Genomic DNA, 24,123 nt, shown 5'->3' on the forward strand with positions numbered 1-24,123 from the left:
AATGGGGCGCCATCTTGAAAAAATACTGTAATAGTGTGAAAATAGTGAGCTATTAAAGAAGATGTACATTATGTTTTGTGCTTCTGTACCAGTCCAAGGCAACCAAAGCCCTTTAGCAGTAAAGATCTGTGTCTCCAAAGATGCCCCAGTAGCTCCCCATCTTCTTTTCTGCTGATTCACTGCACATGCTCTGTGCTGCTGTCACTTACTGAGCTTAGGGACCCACTCACAATATACAGTACACATAGAATAGAAATGTCACAATATAAGACTGATTAGTAATTAATACACATAATTACTACATGGCAGCACAGAAACCAGTGCAATTAGCATCAGAATTTAATAATCAGCAAACCTGTAGCATCAGCTTATATTACAGCCAGGGAAGCTCATTTTCTGCTGGATAATTAGTGATGACCCCTAAGCTTAGTTTCTACACCGCAGCTTTTTTTATAAATACTATAGTAGTAGTTATCCGTTATCTACTGTGTATCCTGTGCTTGAATGGCTGCCCCCATGGCTACACAGCAGCTTGTTTATATAAACTATAGTAGTACTTATCTGTTATCTACTGTGTATCCTGTGCTTGAATGGCTGCCCCCATGGCTACACAGCAGCTTGTTTATATAAACTATAGTAGTACTTATCTGTTATCTACTGTGTATCCTGTGCTTGAATGGCTGCCCCATGGCTACACAGCAGCTTGTTTATATAAACTATAGTAGTACTTATCTGTTATCTACTGTGTATCCTGTGCTTGAATGGCTGCCCCCATGGCTACACAGCAGCTTGTTTATATAAACTATAGTAGTACTTATCTGTTATCTACTGTGTATCCTGTGCTTGAATGGCTGCCCCATGGCTACACAGCAGCTTGTTTATATAAACTATAGTAGTACTTATCTGTTATCTACTGTGTATCCTGTGCTTGAATGGCTGCCCCCATGGCTACACAGCAGCTTATTTAAATAAACTATAGTAGTGTTTCTGAAGCAAACAGATCAGTTTTACCAGTTCAGGGCAACAGTACATTATATTACTTTAAAACACTTTCATTTTTTGGTGTTACTGATCCTTTAAGATTGAAGATGCCCCATCTCCAGGGAACAAACTCCATGGCTGGACAATTTCATTGTACAGAGTAAAATATGTACCAGGCCTAGGCTCATTAAATGATTCATTTTATATTTCTTCACAAGCTTCCTTATAACTTTGTGTTCTAATCCCAATACAATAATTTATATGTAGAGTTATTAGTAGGGATGGGTGGATTTCGCTTTGCCAAAAATTTGCCGAAATGCATTAAAAAGTCTATGGGCGACTTTTTTTTTCTGCTGCGAAACACGGCGACAAAATTCACTCATCCCTAGTTATTAGCAGTTTGAACCCTGTTGTTTTCTCATATTCAGTTTAGAGAGATACTACTTATCTATGCCAGCATATGGCCATACTAGGCATAATTCTAGTAGGTATATTGTCTTGTTAAATAAATTCTCACATGAAAGGGAAAACTAATTTTAATGCTGCTTTTTCCATGTCATTGTATTTCTGTTATTGTATTTTCTCATATTACAGTAGCTTATAAATTACAATTTTCAGGCTGGAATTCCTGTATAAGGCGGAGTCGAGTCGTCAGGAGGCATCACCTTCCACTCATTGCAGAATAAAAATATTTTGGAAAGTGACTGAGAAATTAACCAACAACCGTCTCTTCAGTGGTAGAAAAATAAAATCAATTCCTTGCCTGTGATTTCGGTGATTCGCTGTTTTTACGCAGTATGGAGCAGCTGAAAGACTTGATGCTTAAAACAAAAGGAAATATGCTGGAGACTCGCACACAAAAAAAAAAAAATATATCGTAAAAGTAAATATAGAAGTTAAAATAAGTTAGACATATTTAGGACGAAAGGGGTATGAAGATTATGGAGAGTAAGGCAGGTTTCTTTCACAGTTTGGGTAAAAAATAAAATTAAAGGGATACTGTCATGGGAAAACAAGTTTTTTTCAAAGCACATCAGTTTGAAAATAATAGTGCTGCTCCAGCAGAATTCTGCATTGAAATCCATTTTTTCAAAAGAGCAAAGATTTTGTTATATTCAATTTTGAAAACAGACATGGGGCTAGACATATTGTCATTTTCCCAGCTACCCCCAGTCACGCGACTCTTGCTCTGATAAACTTCAGTCACTCTTTACAGCTGTACTACAAGTTGGAGTGATATCACCCGCTCCCTTTCCCATCCCCCCAACAGCCTAACAACAGAACAGTGAGAAGGTAACCAGATAACAGCTCCCTAACACAAGATAACAGCTGCCTGGTAGATCTAAGAAAAAAACATGTTTTCCCATGACAGTATCCCTTTAATTTAATCTAGAACTATAATTGTGTGCCGCAAATTAAACGTTTTTAATCACTTGTTAAGCAGTGATGGGTTTAGAAATTGTGTGCCCCAAATATATTTTCATTGCCCAGCAGTTTCAGAATCCCAATATGGATTCATCCCAGAGCATTTCCTCCTCAGTTCTTTGGTCCCCTTCCTTTTTAAGTTTCTTGTGTTTTTTGCTTTGCTCCTCTCTTTTCTTCTTTTCCCTTCGGTGCTTATCTTTGTCGCTCACCGAAGATTTCCCTCTGTCTTGTTTATCTTCTTTTCCCGAATCTGCATCCTCCATCTTTCTTTTCCTCTTCTCGCTGTTCTCGTCGTCTCTCCTTATTCTGACCGGTCCCCGGAGTCGGCTTTCTCGGTGATGCTTCCTTTTACGCCTTTTGTCTTTCTTGTAGGAGTTGCTGCTTTCATCTGTGGATGAGCCGCTGGAATCACTGCTCGAGTCCCGACTGGATGGAGAGCGGGAGATATGTTTTGTTTTATGTAAGTCAAAATGGTGTCCTTTCTGAGGTCTGCTGCCTTTTTCCCAGTGTGCTCCCCAAGCTGGGACTCTGTGATCAACGGGGTGTGTTGAGTTGTGCAATGGATAGGGAACAGGATGAGGATTTAAATATTTGTAAGGGGCATTTGTTTTGCTGATAACATGTCCAGGCATGGGCCTAGGCTCTGGCTCCTCCTCCTCTTCATAATCACAGCTATCATACTGGTCCTTTTCTTGCCTGAACTGAGTCTTAGGCTCCAGTCCTCGAGCCTTTTGAACCTTTATGTAGTCGGCCAATTCATCCTGAAATGAGTCATAATTCTTCTTGGAGGTTTTCATTAAGTTAGTCACTATGTTTTCTCTGTGGAGTGATAAAAGGGAATTTAATGCAAAAACAGATAAAATGTATTTGTATTGATGTGTATATATTAGGGATGCACCGAATCCAAGATTCGGTACGGGATTCGAGCCAGTATTCAGCCTTTTTCAGGAGGATTCCCAAATCGTAATTTGCATATGCAAATGAGAGTCAGGGAGGGAAATCGCGTGACTTTTTGTCACAAAACAAGGGAGTAAAAAAGGTTTTCCCCTTCCCACCCCTAATTTTCATGTGCAAATTAGGATTCAGATGCGGTTCGGTATTCGGCTGAATCCGAAATAGTGGATTTAGTGCATGCCGTGTGTGTACGGAAAGGCCCTCTCCCATAGACTCCATTATAATCAAATAATCCAAATTGTAAAAAATATTTCATTTTTTCTGTGTAATAATAAAACAGATCCTTGTATTTGATCCGAACCAAGATATAATTAATCCTTATTGGAGGCAAAACCAGCCTATTGGGTTTATTTAATGTTTATATGATTTTTTAGTAGACTTAAGGTATGAAGATCCAAATTATAGAGAGATCTGTTGTCCCATACCTATATATATATATATATATATATATATATATATATTTTTTTTTTTTTATATTCCAATATTTTTATTGAGTTTACATAACATAAACAAAGTCGACAATAGCTTACAGTAGCACATTAAGAGACAGTACAGATTGAGTCTTCAAATATATATATATATTTTTTTTTATTAAAGCATTCATAGCTGTTGTAAACTCATTGAAAAATCTCAGCTGTCAATCAAATATTGTCTGCCCCTCCTCTATGCCTTAGGCAATTACTTTCACTTTCCATTCAGCACTTCCTACATGTCACTGCTCTCCCCACATTCCCCCATTTTCACCATTTAATTGTGTAACCAGGACATGGGGGTCGACATCAGGTCCCACATTCTGGTGCACAAACAAGATTCTGAGATGATACAAGACTTGTCTTAATAACAGTGTCCACAAAATGGCTCCTGCCTGCTTGTTATAATTATGAATTCCCAGACTGAAGGAAACAAGATTTAAATAATTTATACAGTGTAATTAAAGTTTATTTGGCTTGAGTAAGGTGATAAAATAGGTGACAGGTCCCCTTTAAAGGAATATCTTTTGAAAATAATAATATGTCTGATGTAACATGTATTGATAACATTCCTAACATATTATCTTTGCATGCGGCAATCCAATTGGTTATCCAGTAGGCATATCATATTCAGAATAGCAAATGTGTTTGTTCTTTTACTCATTTAGGTCACGCTGAACGAGCGGTATACAAAGGGTTATTTGAGCACAGCGGAGGCGCATATACTTACTTAGTGTGATGCTTGTTTCCTTGCATGTGAGACTGGTACATTTCTATTGAGGTGAAGGTGATATTGCAGATCGGGCACACATATTTGCCATCACTCACTAACAAAAGATAAAATGTTACAATTAATACAACGTGACTTTACATGACAGTGTGGAAGGCTTACAATGTATATGGTAGAAAACAGAATTAGGCCTTTAGAATGTTAAATGATCATGTGAAGAAAAGCAATCCCTGATAACTTCTTCATTAATAAAGTACATCCGCACTTATGGTTGGACTACATCCAGCACTTGGCCAGAACTGCATTGTGTGTGTCCGGAATTCACCCAAAGAATTGCTTTATGGTATGGACACCATGCGGATTTTCGCCGCAGTTTTTAAAAAGCTGACCGCCGCTTAAAAAAAACGTGCAGCGAACCGAGCTGAAAATCCGCACGTATGTCCATGCCCTTAGGGATTTGTACACAAAGCATGTGGATGCACCTTAGACCTGCAGTGAAACTTGGCCTCTGTAGAATTAAACATTCAAATTAAAACTACAATCATATGGCAGGCTCTTACACCCTTACAGTATTTATATATGTATAAAAAAAAAAAAAGTCAGAACAAACTAGAATTCACGATTGGACCTTATTTATCATTTAAAAATTCACTATTTAATTGGATCGGGGGCCAAATTTGATAAAATCATTCAAAAACCTGATTAGTACGTTTTTTTCTGAGTTCTTTCTCGATCACTCGATTTTTTAGGCTTTTTGCTGAAAAGCACGAATTTTTCAGATTTTTGCCTGAAAAGTCCAAAATAGTCAGAATGCCAGCACAGACCACAGAAATTCCAAATAGGATAAGGAGATCCCCCATTGACTTATATACAACATCAGCAGGTCTCAGATGCTGGATTTTCAGATTCTGAATTTTTCCATCCTCTGGGTAAAATATATCTCAAAAAAATTGAGGGTTTTTTTCCAGTAAAAATTCCGATTTTATATTTAAAAAAACTCGAACTTTTTGAGTTTTTGGCATTCGAACTTTAATAAATAAACCCCTTACAGGAAAACTATACCCCCAAAATGAATACTTGAGCAACAAATTAAGTGGCATATTAAAGAATCTTACCAAACTGGTATTTAAATTTAAGTAAATATTGCCCTTTTAGATCTCTTGTCTTGAACCACCATTTCATGATAGTCCGTGTGCTGCCTCAGAGATCACCTGACCAGAAATACTGCAGCTCTAACTGTAACAGGAAGAGATCACCTGACCAGAAATACTGCAGCTCTAACTGTAACAGGAAGAGATCACCTGACCAGAAATACTGCAGCTCTAACTGTAACAGGAAGAGATCACCTGACCAGAAATACTGCAGCACTAACTGTAACAGGAAGAGATCACCTGACCAGAAATACTGCAGCTCTAACTGTAACAGGAAGAGATCACCTGACCAGAAATACTGCAGCTCTAACTGTAACAGGAAGAGATCACCTGACCAGAAATACTGCAGCTCTAACTGTAACAGGAAGAGATCACCTGACCAGAAATACTGCAGCTCTAACTGTAACAGGAAGTGTGGAAGTAAAAGACACAACTCTGTCTGTTAGCTGGCCATAGACTCAAAGATCCGCTCGTTCGGCGACATCAACTAACCACTGACATGAGTGAAAGAAAAGTTTGTGTTTTATCATTCATATTCTCTGAAAATGGTTAAGAAATCATAAATTCTGCCAGGGTATGTAAACTTATGAGCACAACTGTGTATATACATATTTTTGGACTAAAAGAATGATTGATTGAATGTTTTCTTTTGTGTTCTTATTTCTCTCCTTACCCACTGAATCAGCCACACCGGTCCCCTCCATTTCCTCCATCATTTTTTTGCGGGTCTCGTTACGTGCATGCTTTTTACCACTGTAGTGCTGCTGAGCCACCAATGCCTTATTAAAGGAGGCACAGCAGAGCTTGCAGTACTTATTGGGGTCATTCAGATCAATCTCATTGTCGGTGGAGGTTGGCTGCTCAGTGCTCACCTCCTGTTCATCACGTTTGTCAGAGGTCAGCTCTGCAGCAGCTGGAAAAACATAAGAAACACCAATAACCAATCAGAACTGTAAGCCGAGTTAAAGGGGTTTTTCACCCAATTAACTTTTAGTATGATGTAGAGAGAGATATTAGTAGACAATTTGCAATTGGTTTTAAATTTTTACTATCTGTGGTTTCTGAGTTATTTAGCTTTTTATTCAGCCTCTCCAGTTTGCAATTTCAGTAGTTTGGTTGCTAGGGTCCAAATTACCCGAGCAACCCATGCACTGATTTGAAGAAGAGACTGGAATATGAATAGGAGAGGTCTGAATAGAAAGATGAATAAGAAAAAGTAGCAATAACAATATATTTGTAGCCTTACAGAGCATTCGTTTTTAGATGGGGTCAGTGACCACTCCATTTGAAAGCCGGAAAGGGTCAGAAGGACAAAGCAAATTCAAAAAATAAAAAAAATGAAGACCACTCAAAAAGTTGCTTAGATTTGGCCATTTTCTAACATACTAAAGGTTAACTTTCATGTGAACCTCCCCTTTAAACAATTCTGCACAGAAGGATTCATCAGAAAGTAATAGCATATATTACATACAGCACTTAAAGGGGAACTAATGTGAAAATGGAAAAATTCAACACACTGAAATAAGAAACTTTCTAAATATAATTAATTAGAAAGGTTGTACTGTTTCTGAAATAATCAAGTTTATCTTCTCTATTCCTCTCTTAGCATCTGTTTCTCTTCATTCTCTCTTCATGCAGCAGTTGGGTGTCAGATATTCACTGACAGTTAGATCCAATATATCTTATAGGGGGGCTTCCTTTCCTAGCAGATGTATTAGTGCTCAATCAAATAACTGATTCCAGTACAAACAAAATCTAATCAAATATCTGCCTTTTGCACAAATCCTGCATGTAGAGAGACATGATGTCTGGTGATTTTAATAGAGTGAACTCTAATACATCTTCTAGGCAAAAGGATAAGATATATAAGATATATTGGATCGAACTGTCGATGCATATCTGACACCCAACTGCTGCATGAAGACAGATGAAGAGAAACAGATGCTGAGAGAGGAACAGAGAAGATAAACTTGATTATTTCAGAAACAGTAAAGAAACTTTCTAAATACAATCAATTAGAAATGTTGTGCTGTTTCTGAAATAATCAAGTTTATCTTCACTAATCCTCTCTTACATCATGTCTCTCTACATGCAGGATTTGTGCAAAAGGCAGTTATTTTGTTAGATTTTGTTTGTACTGGAATCAGTTATTTGAGTGAGCTCTAAAACATCTGCTAGGGTAGGAAGTCCCCCTATAAGATATATTGGATCATTTATCGGACACCCAACTGCTGCATGAATTCTGCATGTAGAGAGACATGATGTCTGGTGAGTTTAATAGAGTGAGCTCTAATACATCTTCTAGGCAAAAGGAGCCCCCCTATAAGATATATTGGATCTAACTGTCAATGAATATCTGACACCCAACTGCTGCATGAAGACAGAATGAAGAGAAACAGATGCTGAGAGAGGTATAGTGAAGATAAACTTCACTATACAGCTTATGATCCTGCAGTATAAAGACCGCTCATATCTGTTGCCTATGATGCATTCATAGTTTGGTAGTGTGGGTGGCCCAAGCTCTCAGATAGTGTAACTGTGCCGTCAAAAGTGGCCACTGAAACATCCATCAGTGTGTCCGGAGTTTATATACAGAACCCAAATGAACTTGTGGTGGATATGAACTAGTGATTCAGCTTTGTATTTTATAATGTAATACAGGGGTGATTTACACTTTTATGGTCACATCCTGGACCAACCCACCTACAATTATAGGTAAGATTTTATTTACATGTTCCCTCACCTGCGTCTGAGTGTGAGTCCATAGGGGAGGTGGCTGAGAAATCCTGATCAGTTTGTGGGGTCCACTCCACTTGTTCCCCAGCCGACTGCCTCATTTTCTTAGCGTGGATTTTCCCCACATAATGTGCCTGAGCGACAACAGGGGAACTGAATACCATATTGCAGAGGCTACAAAACTTGTTTTTGTCAAGAGAGACCTCTCCGTCCACCTGGAGAAATACAAGCGAATGTGAGTGAATCAAATGGCACCAGTAGGGAGAACATGGTGTAGCTGTGAGATAAAGGGCACATACATGGAATTCTACACGGTTTGTTCTTTGAGTTTTCAAAGCTATTTCTTCCAGTTCATTCTTCAGAAAGTAAAGGCGGACTTTATGTGCATGTTTCTTACCCTGAAAGATAAAAAAAAAATCTTCTTGTTATTGTCTTCAAATGTTTGTCACCATTCAAAATGCTCCGGTACACCTCCCCATGTGCATTAGTCACACCCAAAAGGCAAATAAACCAAATGATTTGGACTTCTGTACCACAGGGCTGCTATACAAGGAATACCAGATAGCTGTGTGCTTGTTGTCTTTTAGCAGAAACATCAGTTCAGGAGTTCTCACACAAAAGGGTTTCATGGCACAGAATAACCTGTGTTAAGAGTCCTCGGCAGAACCAATTTTTTAAACCCGACCCACATACTTACCCGCCTGGACCCGCAAGTACCTTATCCGCAACCCGATCCGTGAACCTCTTACCATCAAGTAACAGGAAGCACTGCCATTGTAAACCCGGAAGTGACATCATTGGAAGTAGGCGTGATCAGAAAAAAAGGAGTAAAACTTGCTATTGGGAAGACCCACGACCCGAACTGTGACCCGCAAACCCGAAGAACCGCCGACCCCCATCTATACCGCTCCTGAAACTTCTACTGCAACCCGCAGGGTATCACACTCAGGGTTTGTATATTATGGAAAAAAGAAGAGTTTATTCAACTTTTCAGTCCTAAACCAGGACCTAACGTTTGTAAAGAACAGCAAACAAACAGGGCCTCCACCAATAAGCAAAGAGATATACCCCTTCCAAGATGGCTGCCAAATGGTTGCTAGCCAACATTGTAAAAAACAGTGTTAGAAATGTAAGTACGCTATTTAATTTTACAAAAAGCTTAAGTTTGTCATTGTTGCGATCCAATGTAAGTGACACTTAATTGGAGGAGTAAGGATAGCCCAGAGTACAAGGAGAATGCATATAGAGCGGGGATGCAACGAATCCACTATTTTGGATTCGGCCGAACCACCGAATCCTTCGCAAAAGATTCGCTGAATACTGAACCCCAATCCTAATTTGCATATGCAAATTAGGGGTGGGAAGGGGAAAACATTTTTTACTTCCTTTTTTTGTGACAAAAAGTCACGCGATTTCCCTCCACACCCCTAATTTGCGTTTGCAAATTAGGATTCAGTTCAGCCAGGCAGAAGGATTCGCCCGAAACCCGAAACTGAATACTGGATTCGGTGCATCCCTAATATAGAGGAAATAGAGTGGGTGGTATAAGTAGTATAACCTATTTGAAATGCTTGAGTTCATTACCTGTATGAGTCAAAATAAGAGGGATCACTAGTATCCGGCCAATATATGTTTCTACTGAAGAGGTGAGCGTGCTACAGCACAGAAAAGGTTAAAACTAAGTAAGCCTTATCAGAAAGGTCCATCTAAATATACCAGTAAACCCTCAAAGTAATGCTGCTCTAAATCCTCTGTCAAAAGAAACAGCACATTTCTTTCCTTCTATTGTGTACTCATGGGCTTCTGTATCAGACTTCCTGTTTTCAGCTTAATCCTCCAGGGCTAGGGCTTGAGCATGCTCAGTTTGCTCCTCCCTCCTCCTCTACCTGCTGTAATCTGAGCCCAGAGCTATAAGCAGGGAGAGACTCAGGCAGGAAGTGATGACACACCAAGCTAATATGGCAGCTGCTATAACAGAGAGCTTCTAGAGTATTTTACTCAGGTATGGTAAAGCATTCTACAGAATAAATATAGTGTTACAGCTTGCACTATTGTGGCTAATCTTTTGACAATAAAATGCCCTCTGTAGCTTTCCTTCTCCTTTAAACAGCAAATTACAATGCATAATTTAAAAATTCATATTGTCCATTGGGAGAATGACTGCTCATAAAACAGCTCCAGCTTCCAATTGGCAGCAAAACTAAATCAGATGCACATCACTTACAAGGTAGATATGTTTAATGTTTCAGTCATGAGTGCATAGATTGTGGAAAATTTGGACATGGTATATAATATTGGAGTCTTTTGATATCCCTTTAAAGGAGAACTAAACCCTAAAAATGAATATGGCTAAAAATGGCATATTTTATATAGTGCAATGAAATATTGTATTACCGCACACCTCCTTCCACTATTCTGCGTGGTGGTGCTGGTTCTCCGCTGACCAAGCCCGGTCTCCTTACTGCTGTGCAATTTCAAAAAACGGTCCGCACACACCAATGTTGCAGTCGGGGATTGTGCCCCTTTTATTAATGCCACCAACAATCAACGTTTCGGGGGGAACACAGCCTCCCTTCTTCAGGATAAATTTACAAAGTGCACAGTGCCATATTTTTATACCCTTAACTCCTATTTTATATAGTGAACTTATTGCACGAGGCTAAAGTTTGAGCTTGTCAATAGCAGCAATGATCCAGGACTTCAAACTTGTCACAGGGGGTCACCATCTTGGAAAGTGTCTGTGACACTCACATGCTCAGTGGGCTCTGATTGGCTGTTGAGAAGCTAAGCTTAGGGCTCGTCACTAATTATCCAGCAGAAAATGATCTTCCCTGGCTGTAATATAAGCTGATGCTACAGGTTTGCATCAATTCTGATGCTAATTGCACTAGTTTCTGTGCTGCCATGTAGTAATTATCTGTATTAATTACTAATCAGCCTTATATTGTGACATTTCTATTCTATGTGTACTGTATATTGTGAGTGGCTCCCTAAGCTCAGTAAGTGACAGCAGCACAGAGCATGTGCAGTGAATCAGCAGAAAAGAAGATGGGGAGCTACTGGGGCATCTTTGGAGACACAGATCTTTACTGCTAAAGGGCTGTGGTTGCCTTGGGCTGGTACAGAAGCACAAAACATCATGTACAACATTTAATATACACTTAAAATAAGTTCTTGTGCCACCCCCCCCACCCAGGTGGCTTGAGAAAAATGATTGGGGGGGGGGGGTTGTGTGTACTCACATATACTGATAAAATGCGTCTCACCTTATAATGAGAGATTCTTTGGAATTTAAACTGCAGAACAGCATTACACACTTTGCAAAATGTGTCTGTGAAAAGCTCCTTTTTGGTCTGTTCATCCAGTACAATATCTGTTGGACAGAAAAAAAACCAAATGTTGACTTGTTATATATAAAAAAAAAAAAAATAACTCCTTCAGCTGCCATTAATTACTTTTGACCGACTGTAAAGCAAACACATTAATTCTGCGCCCACCTCCAATGATCATTACTGATCCCCTATACTTTCTGTGGGAGAAGTCGGCATGAAACAGCCCAGTTCCTTTTTGGGCAACTGCACGTGGGGAGTTTTTTGCCCAGGCAAAATCGTGAAGTGAAAACCGCTTGCTAATTCATATAATGTGAGTGCACATGCAGAGATACAGCAACGACAGTGATTAGTATTTGTCACGTTTCTAACGTGCAGCAAAATGCCCCAAGTGCCATTGTCTTAAAGGAGAAACAAACCCTTAATAGAAAAAACCCTACCCCCCATAGACCCGACCCCCCCAGCCTAGCTGCTAACCCGGGCAAATGCCACTCACTCTTTACTTACCCATCTGTGCAGATTCTGTCCAGCGGAGTTCACAGGCGCCATCTTCAGGCGCTTCGGTAATCTTCGGAATGAGACCGACATTTCAGCAATTTTCACGAGTTTCGGCATGCGCCAATACGCTGGTCTCATTCCGAAGATAAGAAGATGGCACATGTGAACTCCGCTGGAGTAGCAACTAGGCTGGGGGGAGGAGGGGGGGGTCTATGTAGGGTAGGGGTTTTTTTTATTAAGGGTTCGTTTCTCCTTTAAAACCCTTTAAGGGCTCTTACACATGGCCGTTTTTACCTGCACTCCCCTGCGTTGCGCTTTATTCCATTCAGCCACAGGGGAGCGCAGGAGTAGACGCAGTCAATTATTTTGAAAGAGGCTGTACTCACACAGACGTATGTAAGTGCCAAACGCAGGTGAAACGCAACACGCTGGTCCCAACCTGCGTTTGGCGCTTACATGCGTCTGTGTGAGTACAGCCCCTTTCAAAATAATTGACTGCGTCTACTACTGCGCTCCCCTGCGACTGAAGGGAAGAAAGCGCAACGCAGGGGAGCGCAGGAAAAACCGGCCATGTGTATGAGCCCTAAGTGGTGAAGGGAAGCAACAAGCCTCGATCTGAAGGAAGATACGTATAAAGTTGGCCATGCATGGAGAGATCCGCTCACTTGGCGATGTCGCTAAACGAGCGGATCTGCCTCCGATATGCCCACCTTGAGGTGGGCATAACCGCCTAACGGGTGGTTGGATCGCGGGACCGCATCAACAAATAGATGCGGCCACGATCCGACTGGATTATTTGTCCCATCCGATCGAGATCTGGCCGACTTTCGGCCAGATCTCGATCGGTGAAGCCCGTCGGGGGGCCCCATACACGGGCCAATAAGATGCCGACACGGTTTGTCGGCAGCTTTTATCGGCCCGTGTATGGCCACCTTAAGAAGGGGCACAAACCTTTACGACTGTAAAAAGGCCAGCAGGTGAGAACTACAAGGTATGACTGCTTGCTCCCCAGTAATATAAGGTAGAAGCAAAAACCTATTTATTATCACAGCATATACACCTGTAATTCAAAGCAGTTTGTTTATCCCTTAATACTTGAAACAATGTAGCTAAAGTCAGTTCTCCGCCTGCTCTGTAACGGTCAGGAAACACGCTCAGGTTCGGGGAGATTAGTCGCCCGGTGACAAATCTCCTCTTCTTCGGGGCGACTGATCTCCCCAAACTGACTCCTGCCGTCTACAATGTAAATCACCAGCTGGATGGAACTGTGAAGTTTCGGAATATGAAGCGTTTCCAGTGTAAGTGTCTGGACACACGTTCAGATTCGGGGAGATAACTCGCTCTGTGACAAATCTCCTCTTCTTCTTCGGGGCGACTTATCTCTCCGAACTGACTCCCGCCGGCTAGAATGTAAATCGTCAGTGGGAGTCAGTTCGGGAAGATAAGTCGCCCCGAAGAAGAAGAGATTTGTCACCGGGCGACTAATCTCCCCGAATCTGAACGTGTGTCCTGACACTTAAAGGAGTTGTTCACCTTCCAAACACTTTATTTTCTGATGAACTGTCTGAATTCAAATGAAACAAGTGTTTGGAAGGTGCACAACCCCTTTAAAGGGGTGACTGATTATCCAATATTGAAGTGTAAAGTTTCATTTTTCACAAAGCAGCTCTGGGAGGGGGTTTGCCGACCCCTCAAGGGCCCTTACTCACAGGCGCTTGAAGCGGCCTTCCGGTTTTATGCATTCAGCCGCAGGGGAGCACAGGAGTAGACGCAATGAATTATTTTCAATACTGCTGTACTCACACAGACGCATTTAATAGCCGAACGCAGGTTGAGACGCAGCATGTTGCATTTTTCTTGCGTTCGGTGCAGTACAGCCGCATTGAAAATAATTCATTGTGTCTATCTCGGGCCCCCCCTGCGGCTGAACGCATAAAACCGGAACGCGGGGGAGCGCAGTTTCAAACGCCCGTGAGTAAGGGCCCTTAATCAGCTGGCTTCTCCAACATGGTTTCAGGAGTCAGGGCATATACGCAGCCAAAAAAATACTGCTTTTATTTGCAATTTAGTTTCTAAGTTGCTTTAAAAAAAAATGTAGAATGAATGTAATTGGAATGTTGCTTATTGATTTATTGTAGGGATGCACCGAATCCAGAATTTGGTTCGGGATTCGGCCTTTTTCAGCAGGATCTGCCCGGCCGGCATCTGAATTTGCATATGCAAATTAGGGGCGGGGAGGGAAATCACGTGACTTTTTGTCACAAAACAAGGAATTAAAAAATTGATTTCCCTTCCCACCACTAATTTGCATATCCAAATTAAGATTCGGTATTCGTCCGACTCTTTCGCGAAGGATTTGGCGGTTCGGCCAAATCCAAAATAGTGGATTCGGTGCATCCCTACATTTATGGACAGAAATATATGGTAAATCTAATACAAATCTGAATTTACAAAGAGAGATGTCAGGATCAGCAGTCACAGGGGTCTGTAGGAATCCAGCTGATGCTGCAGCCGTGGAAACAATATAAAATTCCCTCTGCCTGCTTGCTACACTCCTGAACCCAAGAAAATAACGCATCGTAAATGAAGCAAGATAAAGACGATAAATCATTAATAGTAAGCCTATACATATTGTATTCATCCCCAGCAGAGAGAGACATTCTGAGCAACACTCTGCTCACACACAAGATTGATGAGAAGGGAAGAGACTTGCCATATGCTTTGGCAGGGAAAGATTACAATATGCTATACAGTTATGGGACCTGTTATCCAGAATGCTCGGGACCTGGGGTTTTCCATTAACTGGATCTCCATACCTTAAGTCTACTAGAAAATCATATAAACATTAAATAAACCCAATAGGCCGGTTTTGCTTCCAATAAGGATTAATTATATCTTAGTTGGGATCAAGTACAAGCGACTGTTTTATGATTACACAGAAAAAGGAAATCGTTTTTGAAAATGTGAATTATTTGGATAAAATGGAGTCTATGGGAAATGGCCTTTCCGTAATTCAGAGCTTTCTGGATAACATATCCCATGCCTGTATAAATATCAGGAGTCTTCCTGTGTCTGCTTTATATAAACTTTACTGATTGGAAACAGACTGCCTTAAAGGGATCCTGTCATCAGAAAACATGTTTTTAGTTAATAGTGCTGCTCCAGCAGAATTCTGCACTGAAATCCATTTCTCAAAAGAGAAAACAGATTTATTTTTGATTCAATTTTGAAATCTGACATGGGGCTAGACATATTGTCAATTTCCCAGCTGCTCCTGGTCATGTGACTTGTGCCTGCACTTTAGGAGAGAAATGCTTTCTGGCAGGCTGCTGTTTTTCCTTCTCAATGTAACTGAATGTGTCTCAGTGGGACATGGGTTTTTACTATTGAGTGCTGTTCTTAGATCTACCAGGCAGCTTTTATCTTATGTTAGGGAGCTGTTATCTGGTTACCTTCCCATTGTTCTGTTATTTGGCTGCTGGGGGGGGGGGAGGGGGTGATATCACTCTAATTTGCACTACAGCAGTAAAGAGTGATTGGAGTTTATCAGAGCACAAGTCACATGACTTGGGGCAGCTGGGAAATTGACAATATGTCTAGCCCCATGTCAGATTTAAAAATTAAATATAAAAAAAACTGTTTGCACTGTTGAGAAATGGATTTCAGTGCAGAATTCTGCTGGAGCAGCACTATTAACTGATTCATTTTTGTTTCCCATGACAGTATCCCTTTAAGTTTTAGGCTGGAGCTACACGATGCGTCTTCATCAGATCCGACACAACGAGAGGGAAACGGATGCGACAAAGATAAGATAAGTAATAGAAATGTCGGACCTTGTTGCTACGTGCATCGGACACGACTGTTGGATGTGAATGCTGCAGGTTGCAGCTTAAACATATCCATGTATGGCCCCCTAGTTCCTTTAAGAAGCCGATTGAGCCAGTTTGCTATATGTTAACAGTTTACCTAAAGTATCCTGGTTTTATGGCCCCCCCTCTACAAACATTTTTTTTTAACATATCAGTGATTGTTTAAATAAAAATTAGGTTGGTTTAAATATATAAATTAAATGCAGACTTTGAATAATTATCTCCCGTACTTACAGAATGAAGGGGCGCTGACATGCAATGGGAGAAAGTGCAAATAATGCTTTATTGGTGTGTGGGGGTGGAAAGGGGGTGGCGATGATTCTCAGTAAATTTAAAGGGACACGCCTTTATTTAAATTATGTAATGGATTCCCTACATAAAGCAACGCTAGATACTGTGATTAAAAGCACGTATATCAACTCTCTACCCTTCATAATCAGGGATGCAAGGGGCTCTCTCTCTTATAGACTGGAGGTAGTGCCTAATTCTGACAGTAAAGGTGGCCATAGACGCAAAGATCCGCTCGTTTGGCGACATCGCCAAAAGAGCCGATCTTTCCCCAATATGCCACTAACAGGCATGGCTATATCGGGGGTAATCTGAACGTTCTGCGCTATGGCCGAACGATCAGATTCCATGAGAGCGCAATGGGCTCCGGCGGGACGGTCGGAACAAAATCAAACGTGTCCGATCGACCAAATGACCGATCTCCGCCGGACGAAAAATGTCGGGACTCTCCACACGCGGTCCGAAAATCGTACGAATCCTCAATTCGTACGATAGGATCTTTGCATCTATGGCCACCTTTAGAAGCGCCTCCAGTCTGCCAGAGCTCAACACCACCCTCAGGTACTAGTGGTACAGCAGAACAGATACGGCCATAAAGGGCCAGTGATCAGATCATAACAAAGGCCAAACACTTTCAAACCTGCCTGGCAAGATATCTGGTACATTTTTGGAATATTCATTATTAGAAAATTGTGGGGAAGGGGGTTACTCCCAGGAATCAGGTCCTAGTGATGATATTGATATTTTTAATATTGTTTCCTTATCCTTCTTATGCTTTTGCCACAAGTCCAAGAACATTAGAAACTTAAAATGACTGAAGAGTCCTAGTAGCCAAATAACTTTTTCTTATTTAGAATTTTCAGATATTTTGGTTTTTACTGATGTTCCATAACTCTGGCATTTTTAGAAAAGTATATCACTAGCCATAAGCAAAACGCCAGTTAAAGGAGAACTATTGCATGGTGAATCATCTGATAAGGAAGTGATAAGGAACTGCAGCTAGAGTCCTGCATCAGGTTGGGTACCCGTGGGATATCCACAACGTGGTCGGGTTTCGGGCAAAAAGTCCCCAAATCCTTGGCCGTGCAGGCAGTCCGCGGGTAACCCAGCTGGGTACCCAACAAAGGTGTGGGCTTGATCTGGTTCTGCCATTTTTTATTTTTTTTTAGGAAGATTTGGTGCCGGAATGACGTCACTTGCAGTCAAATGTGACGCCACTTCCGGTTGCACATCCCCCAGGTTGGAAGGCTAGTTGGCCGATTGTGGTCGGTCGCGGATATGCGTCAGGTACGGGTTTTCAAAAAAAGGACCCTAGCTGCAGCTCCTCTACTATTTCTGCTATGTATTTATCAAGCTGTCAACAAAGGCAGTCCTTACCGCAAAGGGCCACTCATATGGTATCCGTTCATTTGGCCCAATTAGTCAAATACCATGAAAGGATCAGCCAGTCTTCGTTTTTTATGGGGGTTTTTTTCAGATTTTTTGTTCAGCAGCTCTCCAGTTCTTCAGCAGCTGGTTTCTAGGGCCATTACCCTAGCAATCAGGCAGTGCTTTGAACCAGAGAGAGAATATGAATAGGAGAGGGCCTGCACAGAAATAAGGTAAATAATACAAAATTGTCGCTTTACAGAGCAATAATGGTTGCCAGGGTCAGTGACCCCGATCTGAAAGCTGGAAAAAGTCAGAAGAGGAAGGCAAATAATCCAAAATTTATAAATAAAGAAAAACTGCAAAGTTGCTAGGAACAGGTTATTCTGTAACATACTAAAAGTTCACTTAAAAGGGAACCATCGCGAAAATGAAAATGTAATATAAGCTTCCTCATACTGACGTAAGACACTTTCTAAATATAATCAATTAAAAATTCGGAATTGTTTCTGGAAAAATCAAGTTTTTATTCACTATCCCTCTCTCAGCATCTGTTTCTCTTCATTCTCTCTTCATGCAGCAGTTGGGTGTCAGATATGCACTGACAGTTAGATCCAATATATCTTATAGGGGGGCTCCTTTCCTAGCAGATGTATTAGAGCTCACTCAAATAACTGATTCCAGTACAAACAAAATCTAACAAAATAACTGCCTTTTGCACAAATTCTGCATGTAGAGAGACATAATTTCTGTTGATTTAAATAGAGTTCAGTGTAAAAATAAAAAATGGATAAAAAATGTATCTAATATAGTTAGTTAGTCAAAAATGTAATGTATAAAGGCTGGAGTGACTGGATGTGTAACATAATAGCCAGAACACTACTTCCTGCTTTTCAGCTCTCTAACTCTGAGTTAGTCAGTGACTATAAGGGGGGCCACATGGGACATAACTGTTCAGTGAGTTTGTAATTGATCCTCAGCATTCAGCTCAGATTCAAAAGCAATAGATATGTCCCATGTGGCCTTCCCTTAAGTTACTGGTTGGTTACTGCCTGGTAACCAATCAGTGTGAACCAAGAGAGCTGAAAAGCAGGAAGTAGTGTTCTGGCTATTATGTTACACATTCAGTCACTCCAGCCTTTATACATTACATTTTTGGCTAACTATATTACCGTACATACATTTTTTATTTTGCACAGCCTATTTACTCTATTTCGTTTTTTATTTTTATACTGAACTGTTCCTTTAAGACATAGCATAAAAAAGTGTTTTATTGTTTTGTTATAATAATGGGCACAAGCATAGTTAATGGGGGAGGCAGTATCAGTTACAAAGTCTAGGGTGCCTTTACATCTGACGCACTGACTGACTCAGGGTGCCCACCCATATGCCTTGCACACTAAGGACGATGCAGACTTATATCAAGTCACAGTTATAAACTTTTGTTGGCTTACAAAGAGGTGAATGCCCCAAAATGTTTCTAGATACTAACAATGCACTAAATCTATCATTTGACTAAATACTAAACCCTGAAAGATCTAGACAAATCCTGAACTGAATAATCCAAACTGAGGCTTGCACGGGGAAATCCAAAATTGAGTCAAGTTTCAACAATATCATTCATAGACATCACAAAATTGTGGGGCAGATTTATCAAGGGTCGATTTTCCAAAAAGAAAAAGCTTCGAAATTCGACCATCGAATTGGAAGTTTTTTTTACATCAAATTTGGCCATTTGAGGCCGAAGTAAAACCGTTCGATCGAACCATTCGAAGGATTTCATCCATCGATCAAACGATTTTTCTTCGACTTCCAAAAACGTAGAAAACTGCTCTAGAAGGTCTCCATGCGCTTCGGCAGGTTTAATTTGGCGAAGTATTGAAGTCAAATTTTTTTTTTAAAGGGACAGTACTTCCTCCTATTTGATGGACGAAGTATCCAAAAAATGACTTTGAATTTCTTTACTTCGAAAATTCCCTCGAATTCACTTTGACCCTTGATAAATCTGCCCCTGTGTGTTTGGAACTAAAGATTTGCCCAAATCCAAAAAGGGCTGCAAGTCTGTCAAATGTTTAATTCAGCCCTTGCAGATTCATGATCACACACAAAGGGAAGGCTTCAGCCCAATTTATAGAGACAGAGAGCCGAAGTAGTGCATTACTTTGTATAATTAAGGGGTGGTTAACTTTTAGTATGTTACAGAATGGCTAATACTTAGCAACTTTTCAATTGGTTTTAATTTTTTTTGTTTTTGTATTATTTGCCTTCTTCTTCTGACTCTTTCTAGCTTTCAAATGGGGGGGGGTCACTGACCCCATCGAAAAACAAATGTTCTGCAAGGCTAGAAATATATGGTTATTGCTACTTTTTATTACTCATCTTTCCTTTTAGGCCTCTCATTCATATTCCAGTCTCTTATTCAAATGAATGCATGGTTGCTATGGTAGTTTGGATCCTAGCAACCAGATGGCTAAAATTGCAAACTGGAGAGCTGCTGAATAACTGAAAAACCACATATAATAAAAAATGAAAACCAATAGCAAACTGTCTCAGAATAACACTCTCTACGTCGTAGTAAAAGTGGATTAAAAGGTGAACAACCCCTTTAACCAGCCAAGGAGAAACTCATGACAAGGATGCCTTACCTGCAGTTCTCCAGCTGTCACTGAACTTCAAGTCCCAGCAACTCTTCACCTTCTATAAAGTGAATGCTGGGAGTTACAGTTCAGAAACAAGGAGTTCCTAGAAGGCAGCTATTTAGGTGCATGTTGACCCTGCACACTACTAGTTATACATCACATTCTACACAAGCTCTGCAATGCAGCTCACCAGAACCCTTTACCCAAAACACAGAAATATGGGAACATAAAGGGGTCTATTTATCATGTTGTGTAAAGTGAAGCACCACTGTGTTTACTGGTAACATTTGGCACCCCCATCAATTGGACCTTCCTTTTCATTGAAAGGATTGGTTCACCTTTAAGTTAACTTTTAGTATGTTATAGAATGGCTAATTCAACAACTCAAACAACTTTTCAATTGGCCTTATTTATTTTTTATAGTTTTTTTAATTATTTTACTTTTTCTTCTGACTCTTTCCGGTTTTCAAATAGGGGATCACTGACCCCATCTAAAAAAACAAATGCTCTGTAAGGCTACACATTTATTGTTATTGCTACTTTTTATTACTCGTCTTTCTGTTCGGGTCCTCTGCTATTCATATTTCAGTCTCTTATTCAATTCAACGCATGGTTGCTAGGGTCATTTGCATCCTAGCAACCAGATTGCTGAAACTGCAAACTGGAGAACTGCTGAATAAATAACTTAGTGATACTGACACTAAAAAATGACTTTTTAAAATATGAATGTACATTAAAAGTTACCTATAGGTCATGTTGAAAATTTTTTTGCTGAGATGTATTGTTATCTAAGTTATTGTTAGTTGATGTTCCTAAACCTGACTGTGTTGCCAACCTGACTGTCCCATCTCAGGCTGTCAGTTAAAGTTTCTAATACTAACGGACTCCTGCTGCACAAATATGGCAGCCTCCTCATACAGGAACATGGGGCATCAGACAGGTAATGTCAAAGAATTGTGCTAATACTTTATGGCAAAATTATATGTAGCTTCCAAATGCTATATTATGGTAGATGTAAAATGTGTTTTATTAATTTCTGGTGCATCTCTTTAAAGCAGAAGGAAAGTCGTTTACCACGGGGGGGTGCCAAATGTTCGGAGGTTCGGCCAAATCCAAAATAGTGGATTCGGTGCATCCCTAGTATTTAATTACCTGAAACCCCCGGGCTGGTGCTCCTATCAGCAGAAAACTGCACCGGCCCGGGTTATACCAGTGAGCACCACGGAGCGATCCTCTTCTGGCTTCTTCTTTCTTCAAATTTCCAGGGGCAGACGCAGGCACAGTAGAATGAAATAGCGACTTTTTAGTTAAAAGTTCAGCTTTTCACTCTAATGCTCATGTGCAGCCGTGAGAAGAAAGAAGAAGCCGGAAGAGGATCGCTCCGTGGTGTCACTGGTATAACCCCCGGCCGGTGTAGTTTTCTGCTGATAGGAGCACCGGCCCAGGGTTTCAGGTAAGTAAATACTAAGGATGCACCGAACCCAATATTTTGGATTCGGCTGAACCCCCGAATCCTTCGCAAAAGATTCGGCCGAATACCGAATCCTAATTTGCATGTGCAAATTAGGGGTGGGAAGGGGAAAATATTTTTTACTTCCTTGTTTTGTGACAAAAATTCACTTGATTTCCCTCCCCGCCACTAATTTACATATGCAAATTAGGATTCTGTTCTGCCGGCAGAAGGATTCGGCCGAATCCTGCATTCGGTGCATCCCTAGTACATACATTCACTTAGCAGTGCCTAACTTTTGGCACCTGCAAGTGGTAAACCACTTTCCTTCTCCTTTAAAGGGGATGTAAAAGCAATAAAATCAATTCCATTTTTACTTTCTTTAATGAAAATGAAACCTATCTCCAATATACTTTAATTAAAAGATGTGTACCGTTTATACAAGAAACCGGACTGTATGCAGTGAGATTCCCCCTTCATTTTACAGCTGCAGTTAGGAAACTTCAGACGGTCCCTAACTGCTGTGCAGGGAAACAAACACTTTCAAAAGACAGGGGGGAGCCCCCGCCTTACTTCCCAGAACTTGAGCAGCTTTGCTTGTTTCCCCTGTAACAACTGTGTAGATTTGTATCCGCAGACCCAGTGCAGTCTGTATATTCTGATTATTAATCAGTCTTGCTGTATCGGCTTCTGGCAGATATTATTTGACTTGTGCTGTTTTGATAATTTATGATGATCCCTAAGCAGCAGCCCAGACCACACTGAGCATGTGCACAGTCTTGGTCTTGCAAAGATGTTTAACAAAGTTACAAGATGGTGACCCCCCAGTGGCCAAATTTGAAAGCATAAATCATTTGTTTGATTAGGCTTGTGGTGCAGTAAGTTCATGTTTATGTTTAATATACAAAATACAGCATTTCTAGCCTTATTCTATTTTAGTCTTTACTTCCCCTTTAATAACCAAAAATAATGAAAAAAATGAAAACCAATTGCAAATTGTCTCAGAATCTCAGTCTCTACATGAAACTAACAGTTAACTCAAAGGAGAACAACCCATTTAAGATGATTTCACCATCTACATCACACTCGACATTCACTTAAAGGTACAGAGCAGTGAAGTTGCACCGCAGAGTTGTGTATTAGAACATAGTCGTCCTCTCCCCTCCCAATGGCGTCCTCTCACGCTCTGGAGCCACACTCTGCCCTACAGCAGCGAGCAAGGCTCTTGTATCTCCCCAGTGACTCTCACCCTCCTGCCTGACTTTCAGCTCCATTCCCAGAGCCCATCCACCCAGCAGCCACTCCCAAAAGGCCTCACTCGGGGCCCTAAGCGACGCACAAGGAAGATATCTCGAAGGACTGTTCTACTTTTCCTGTCAGGGGGGGTGGGCTCACTCACTCACCTTGCTGGCAGGGGATGGAGGTGTGTGCATTACTACTAGTGTCACCCCCCGCCATGGGCCCGCTACAAGCGGCAGCGGGGCTGCTCGGAGTTATACTCTCCGCTAGCTGCGGGATGATGGCACTCTCCGCCGCCATCTTTCAGCCAACTCCCCCACCCTCCGAGAGACTGAGCGGAAAAGGGCGGAGCCTTGTACGTCGCACAGCCGCGGCACGCACGTCTGCTTTTTATGGCTATCCCAGTAAGCCTAACGATCCAAACCGGAAGTGAGAAGCTCGGTGGCCATGTTGGTTTTGTGAGGAGACCTTTTAGTCATAGTATATGTATTTCCAACGGCGTTACCTTTATGAGTTCATGTAATTGTAGTTCACAAGTATTGTTTAACCCTTTCCAAGCAATGATTATGGACCAGTCACTTTTTTTAAAACCATTAGTCTACGAACGAAAAAAAAAAATACACCAAATTAAACTTTAAAATCGCAAAGTCTTTATCAAAGGGATCCTGTCATCGGAATACATGTTTTTTTTTTTAAAACACATCAGTTAATAGTGCTGCTCCAGCAGAATTCACTGAAATGCATTGAAATCCACAGAATGCACTGAAATCCATTTCTCAAAAGAGCAAACAGATTTTTTTATATTCAATTTTGAAATCTGACATGGGGCTAGATATATTGTCAGTTTCCCAGCTGCCCCTGGTCATGTGACTTGTGCCTGCACTTTAGGAGAGAGAAATGCTTTCTGGCAGGCTGCTGTTTTTCCTTCTCAATGTAACTGAATGTGTCTCAGTGGGACCTGGATTTTACTATTGAGTGTTGTTCTTAGATCTACCA

The 24,123-nt window shown here is 40.8% G+C and overlaps 1 protein-coding gene across 1 annotated transcript; it reads right to left on the reverse strand.

Annotated features, from left to right (window-relative positions):
• Window positions 1–2,243: 2,243 nt before the first annotated feature.
• krcc1.S (lysine-rich coiled-coil 1 S homeolog) lies at window positions 2,244–23,497 on the reverse strand. Its single transcript, XM_018242988.2, has 7 exons — window positions 23,292–23,497; window positions 11,714–11,820; window positions 8,747–8,845; window positions 8,455–8,662; window positions 6,385–6,624; window positions 4,561–4,657; window positions 2,244–3,225 (listed from the first exon to the last, which is right to left on the reverse strand). Exons 1-7 carry the CDS (start codon window positions 23,425–23,427, stop codon window positions 2,478–2,480), a joined length of 1,635 nt encoding a protein of 544 aa, XP_018098477.1. The 5' UTR covers window positions 23,428–23,497; the 3' UTR covers window positions 2,244–2,477.
• Between the last annotated feature and the right edge of the window lie 626 nt (window positions 23,498–24,123).

Source organism: Xenopus laevis, chromosome 1S, assembly GCF_017654675.1.
Source record: "Xenopus laevis strain J_2021 chromosome 1S, Xenopus_laevis_v10.1, whole genome shotgun sequence".
Lineage (NCBI taxonomy): Eukaryota > Metazoa > Chordata > Amphibia > Anura > Pipidae > Xenopus > Xenopus laevis.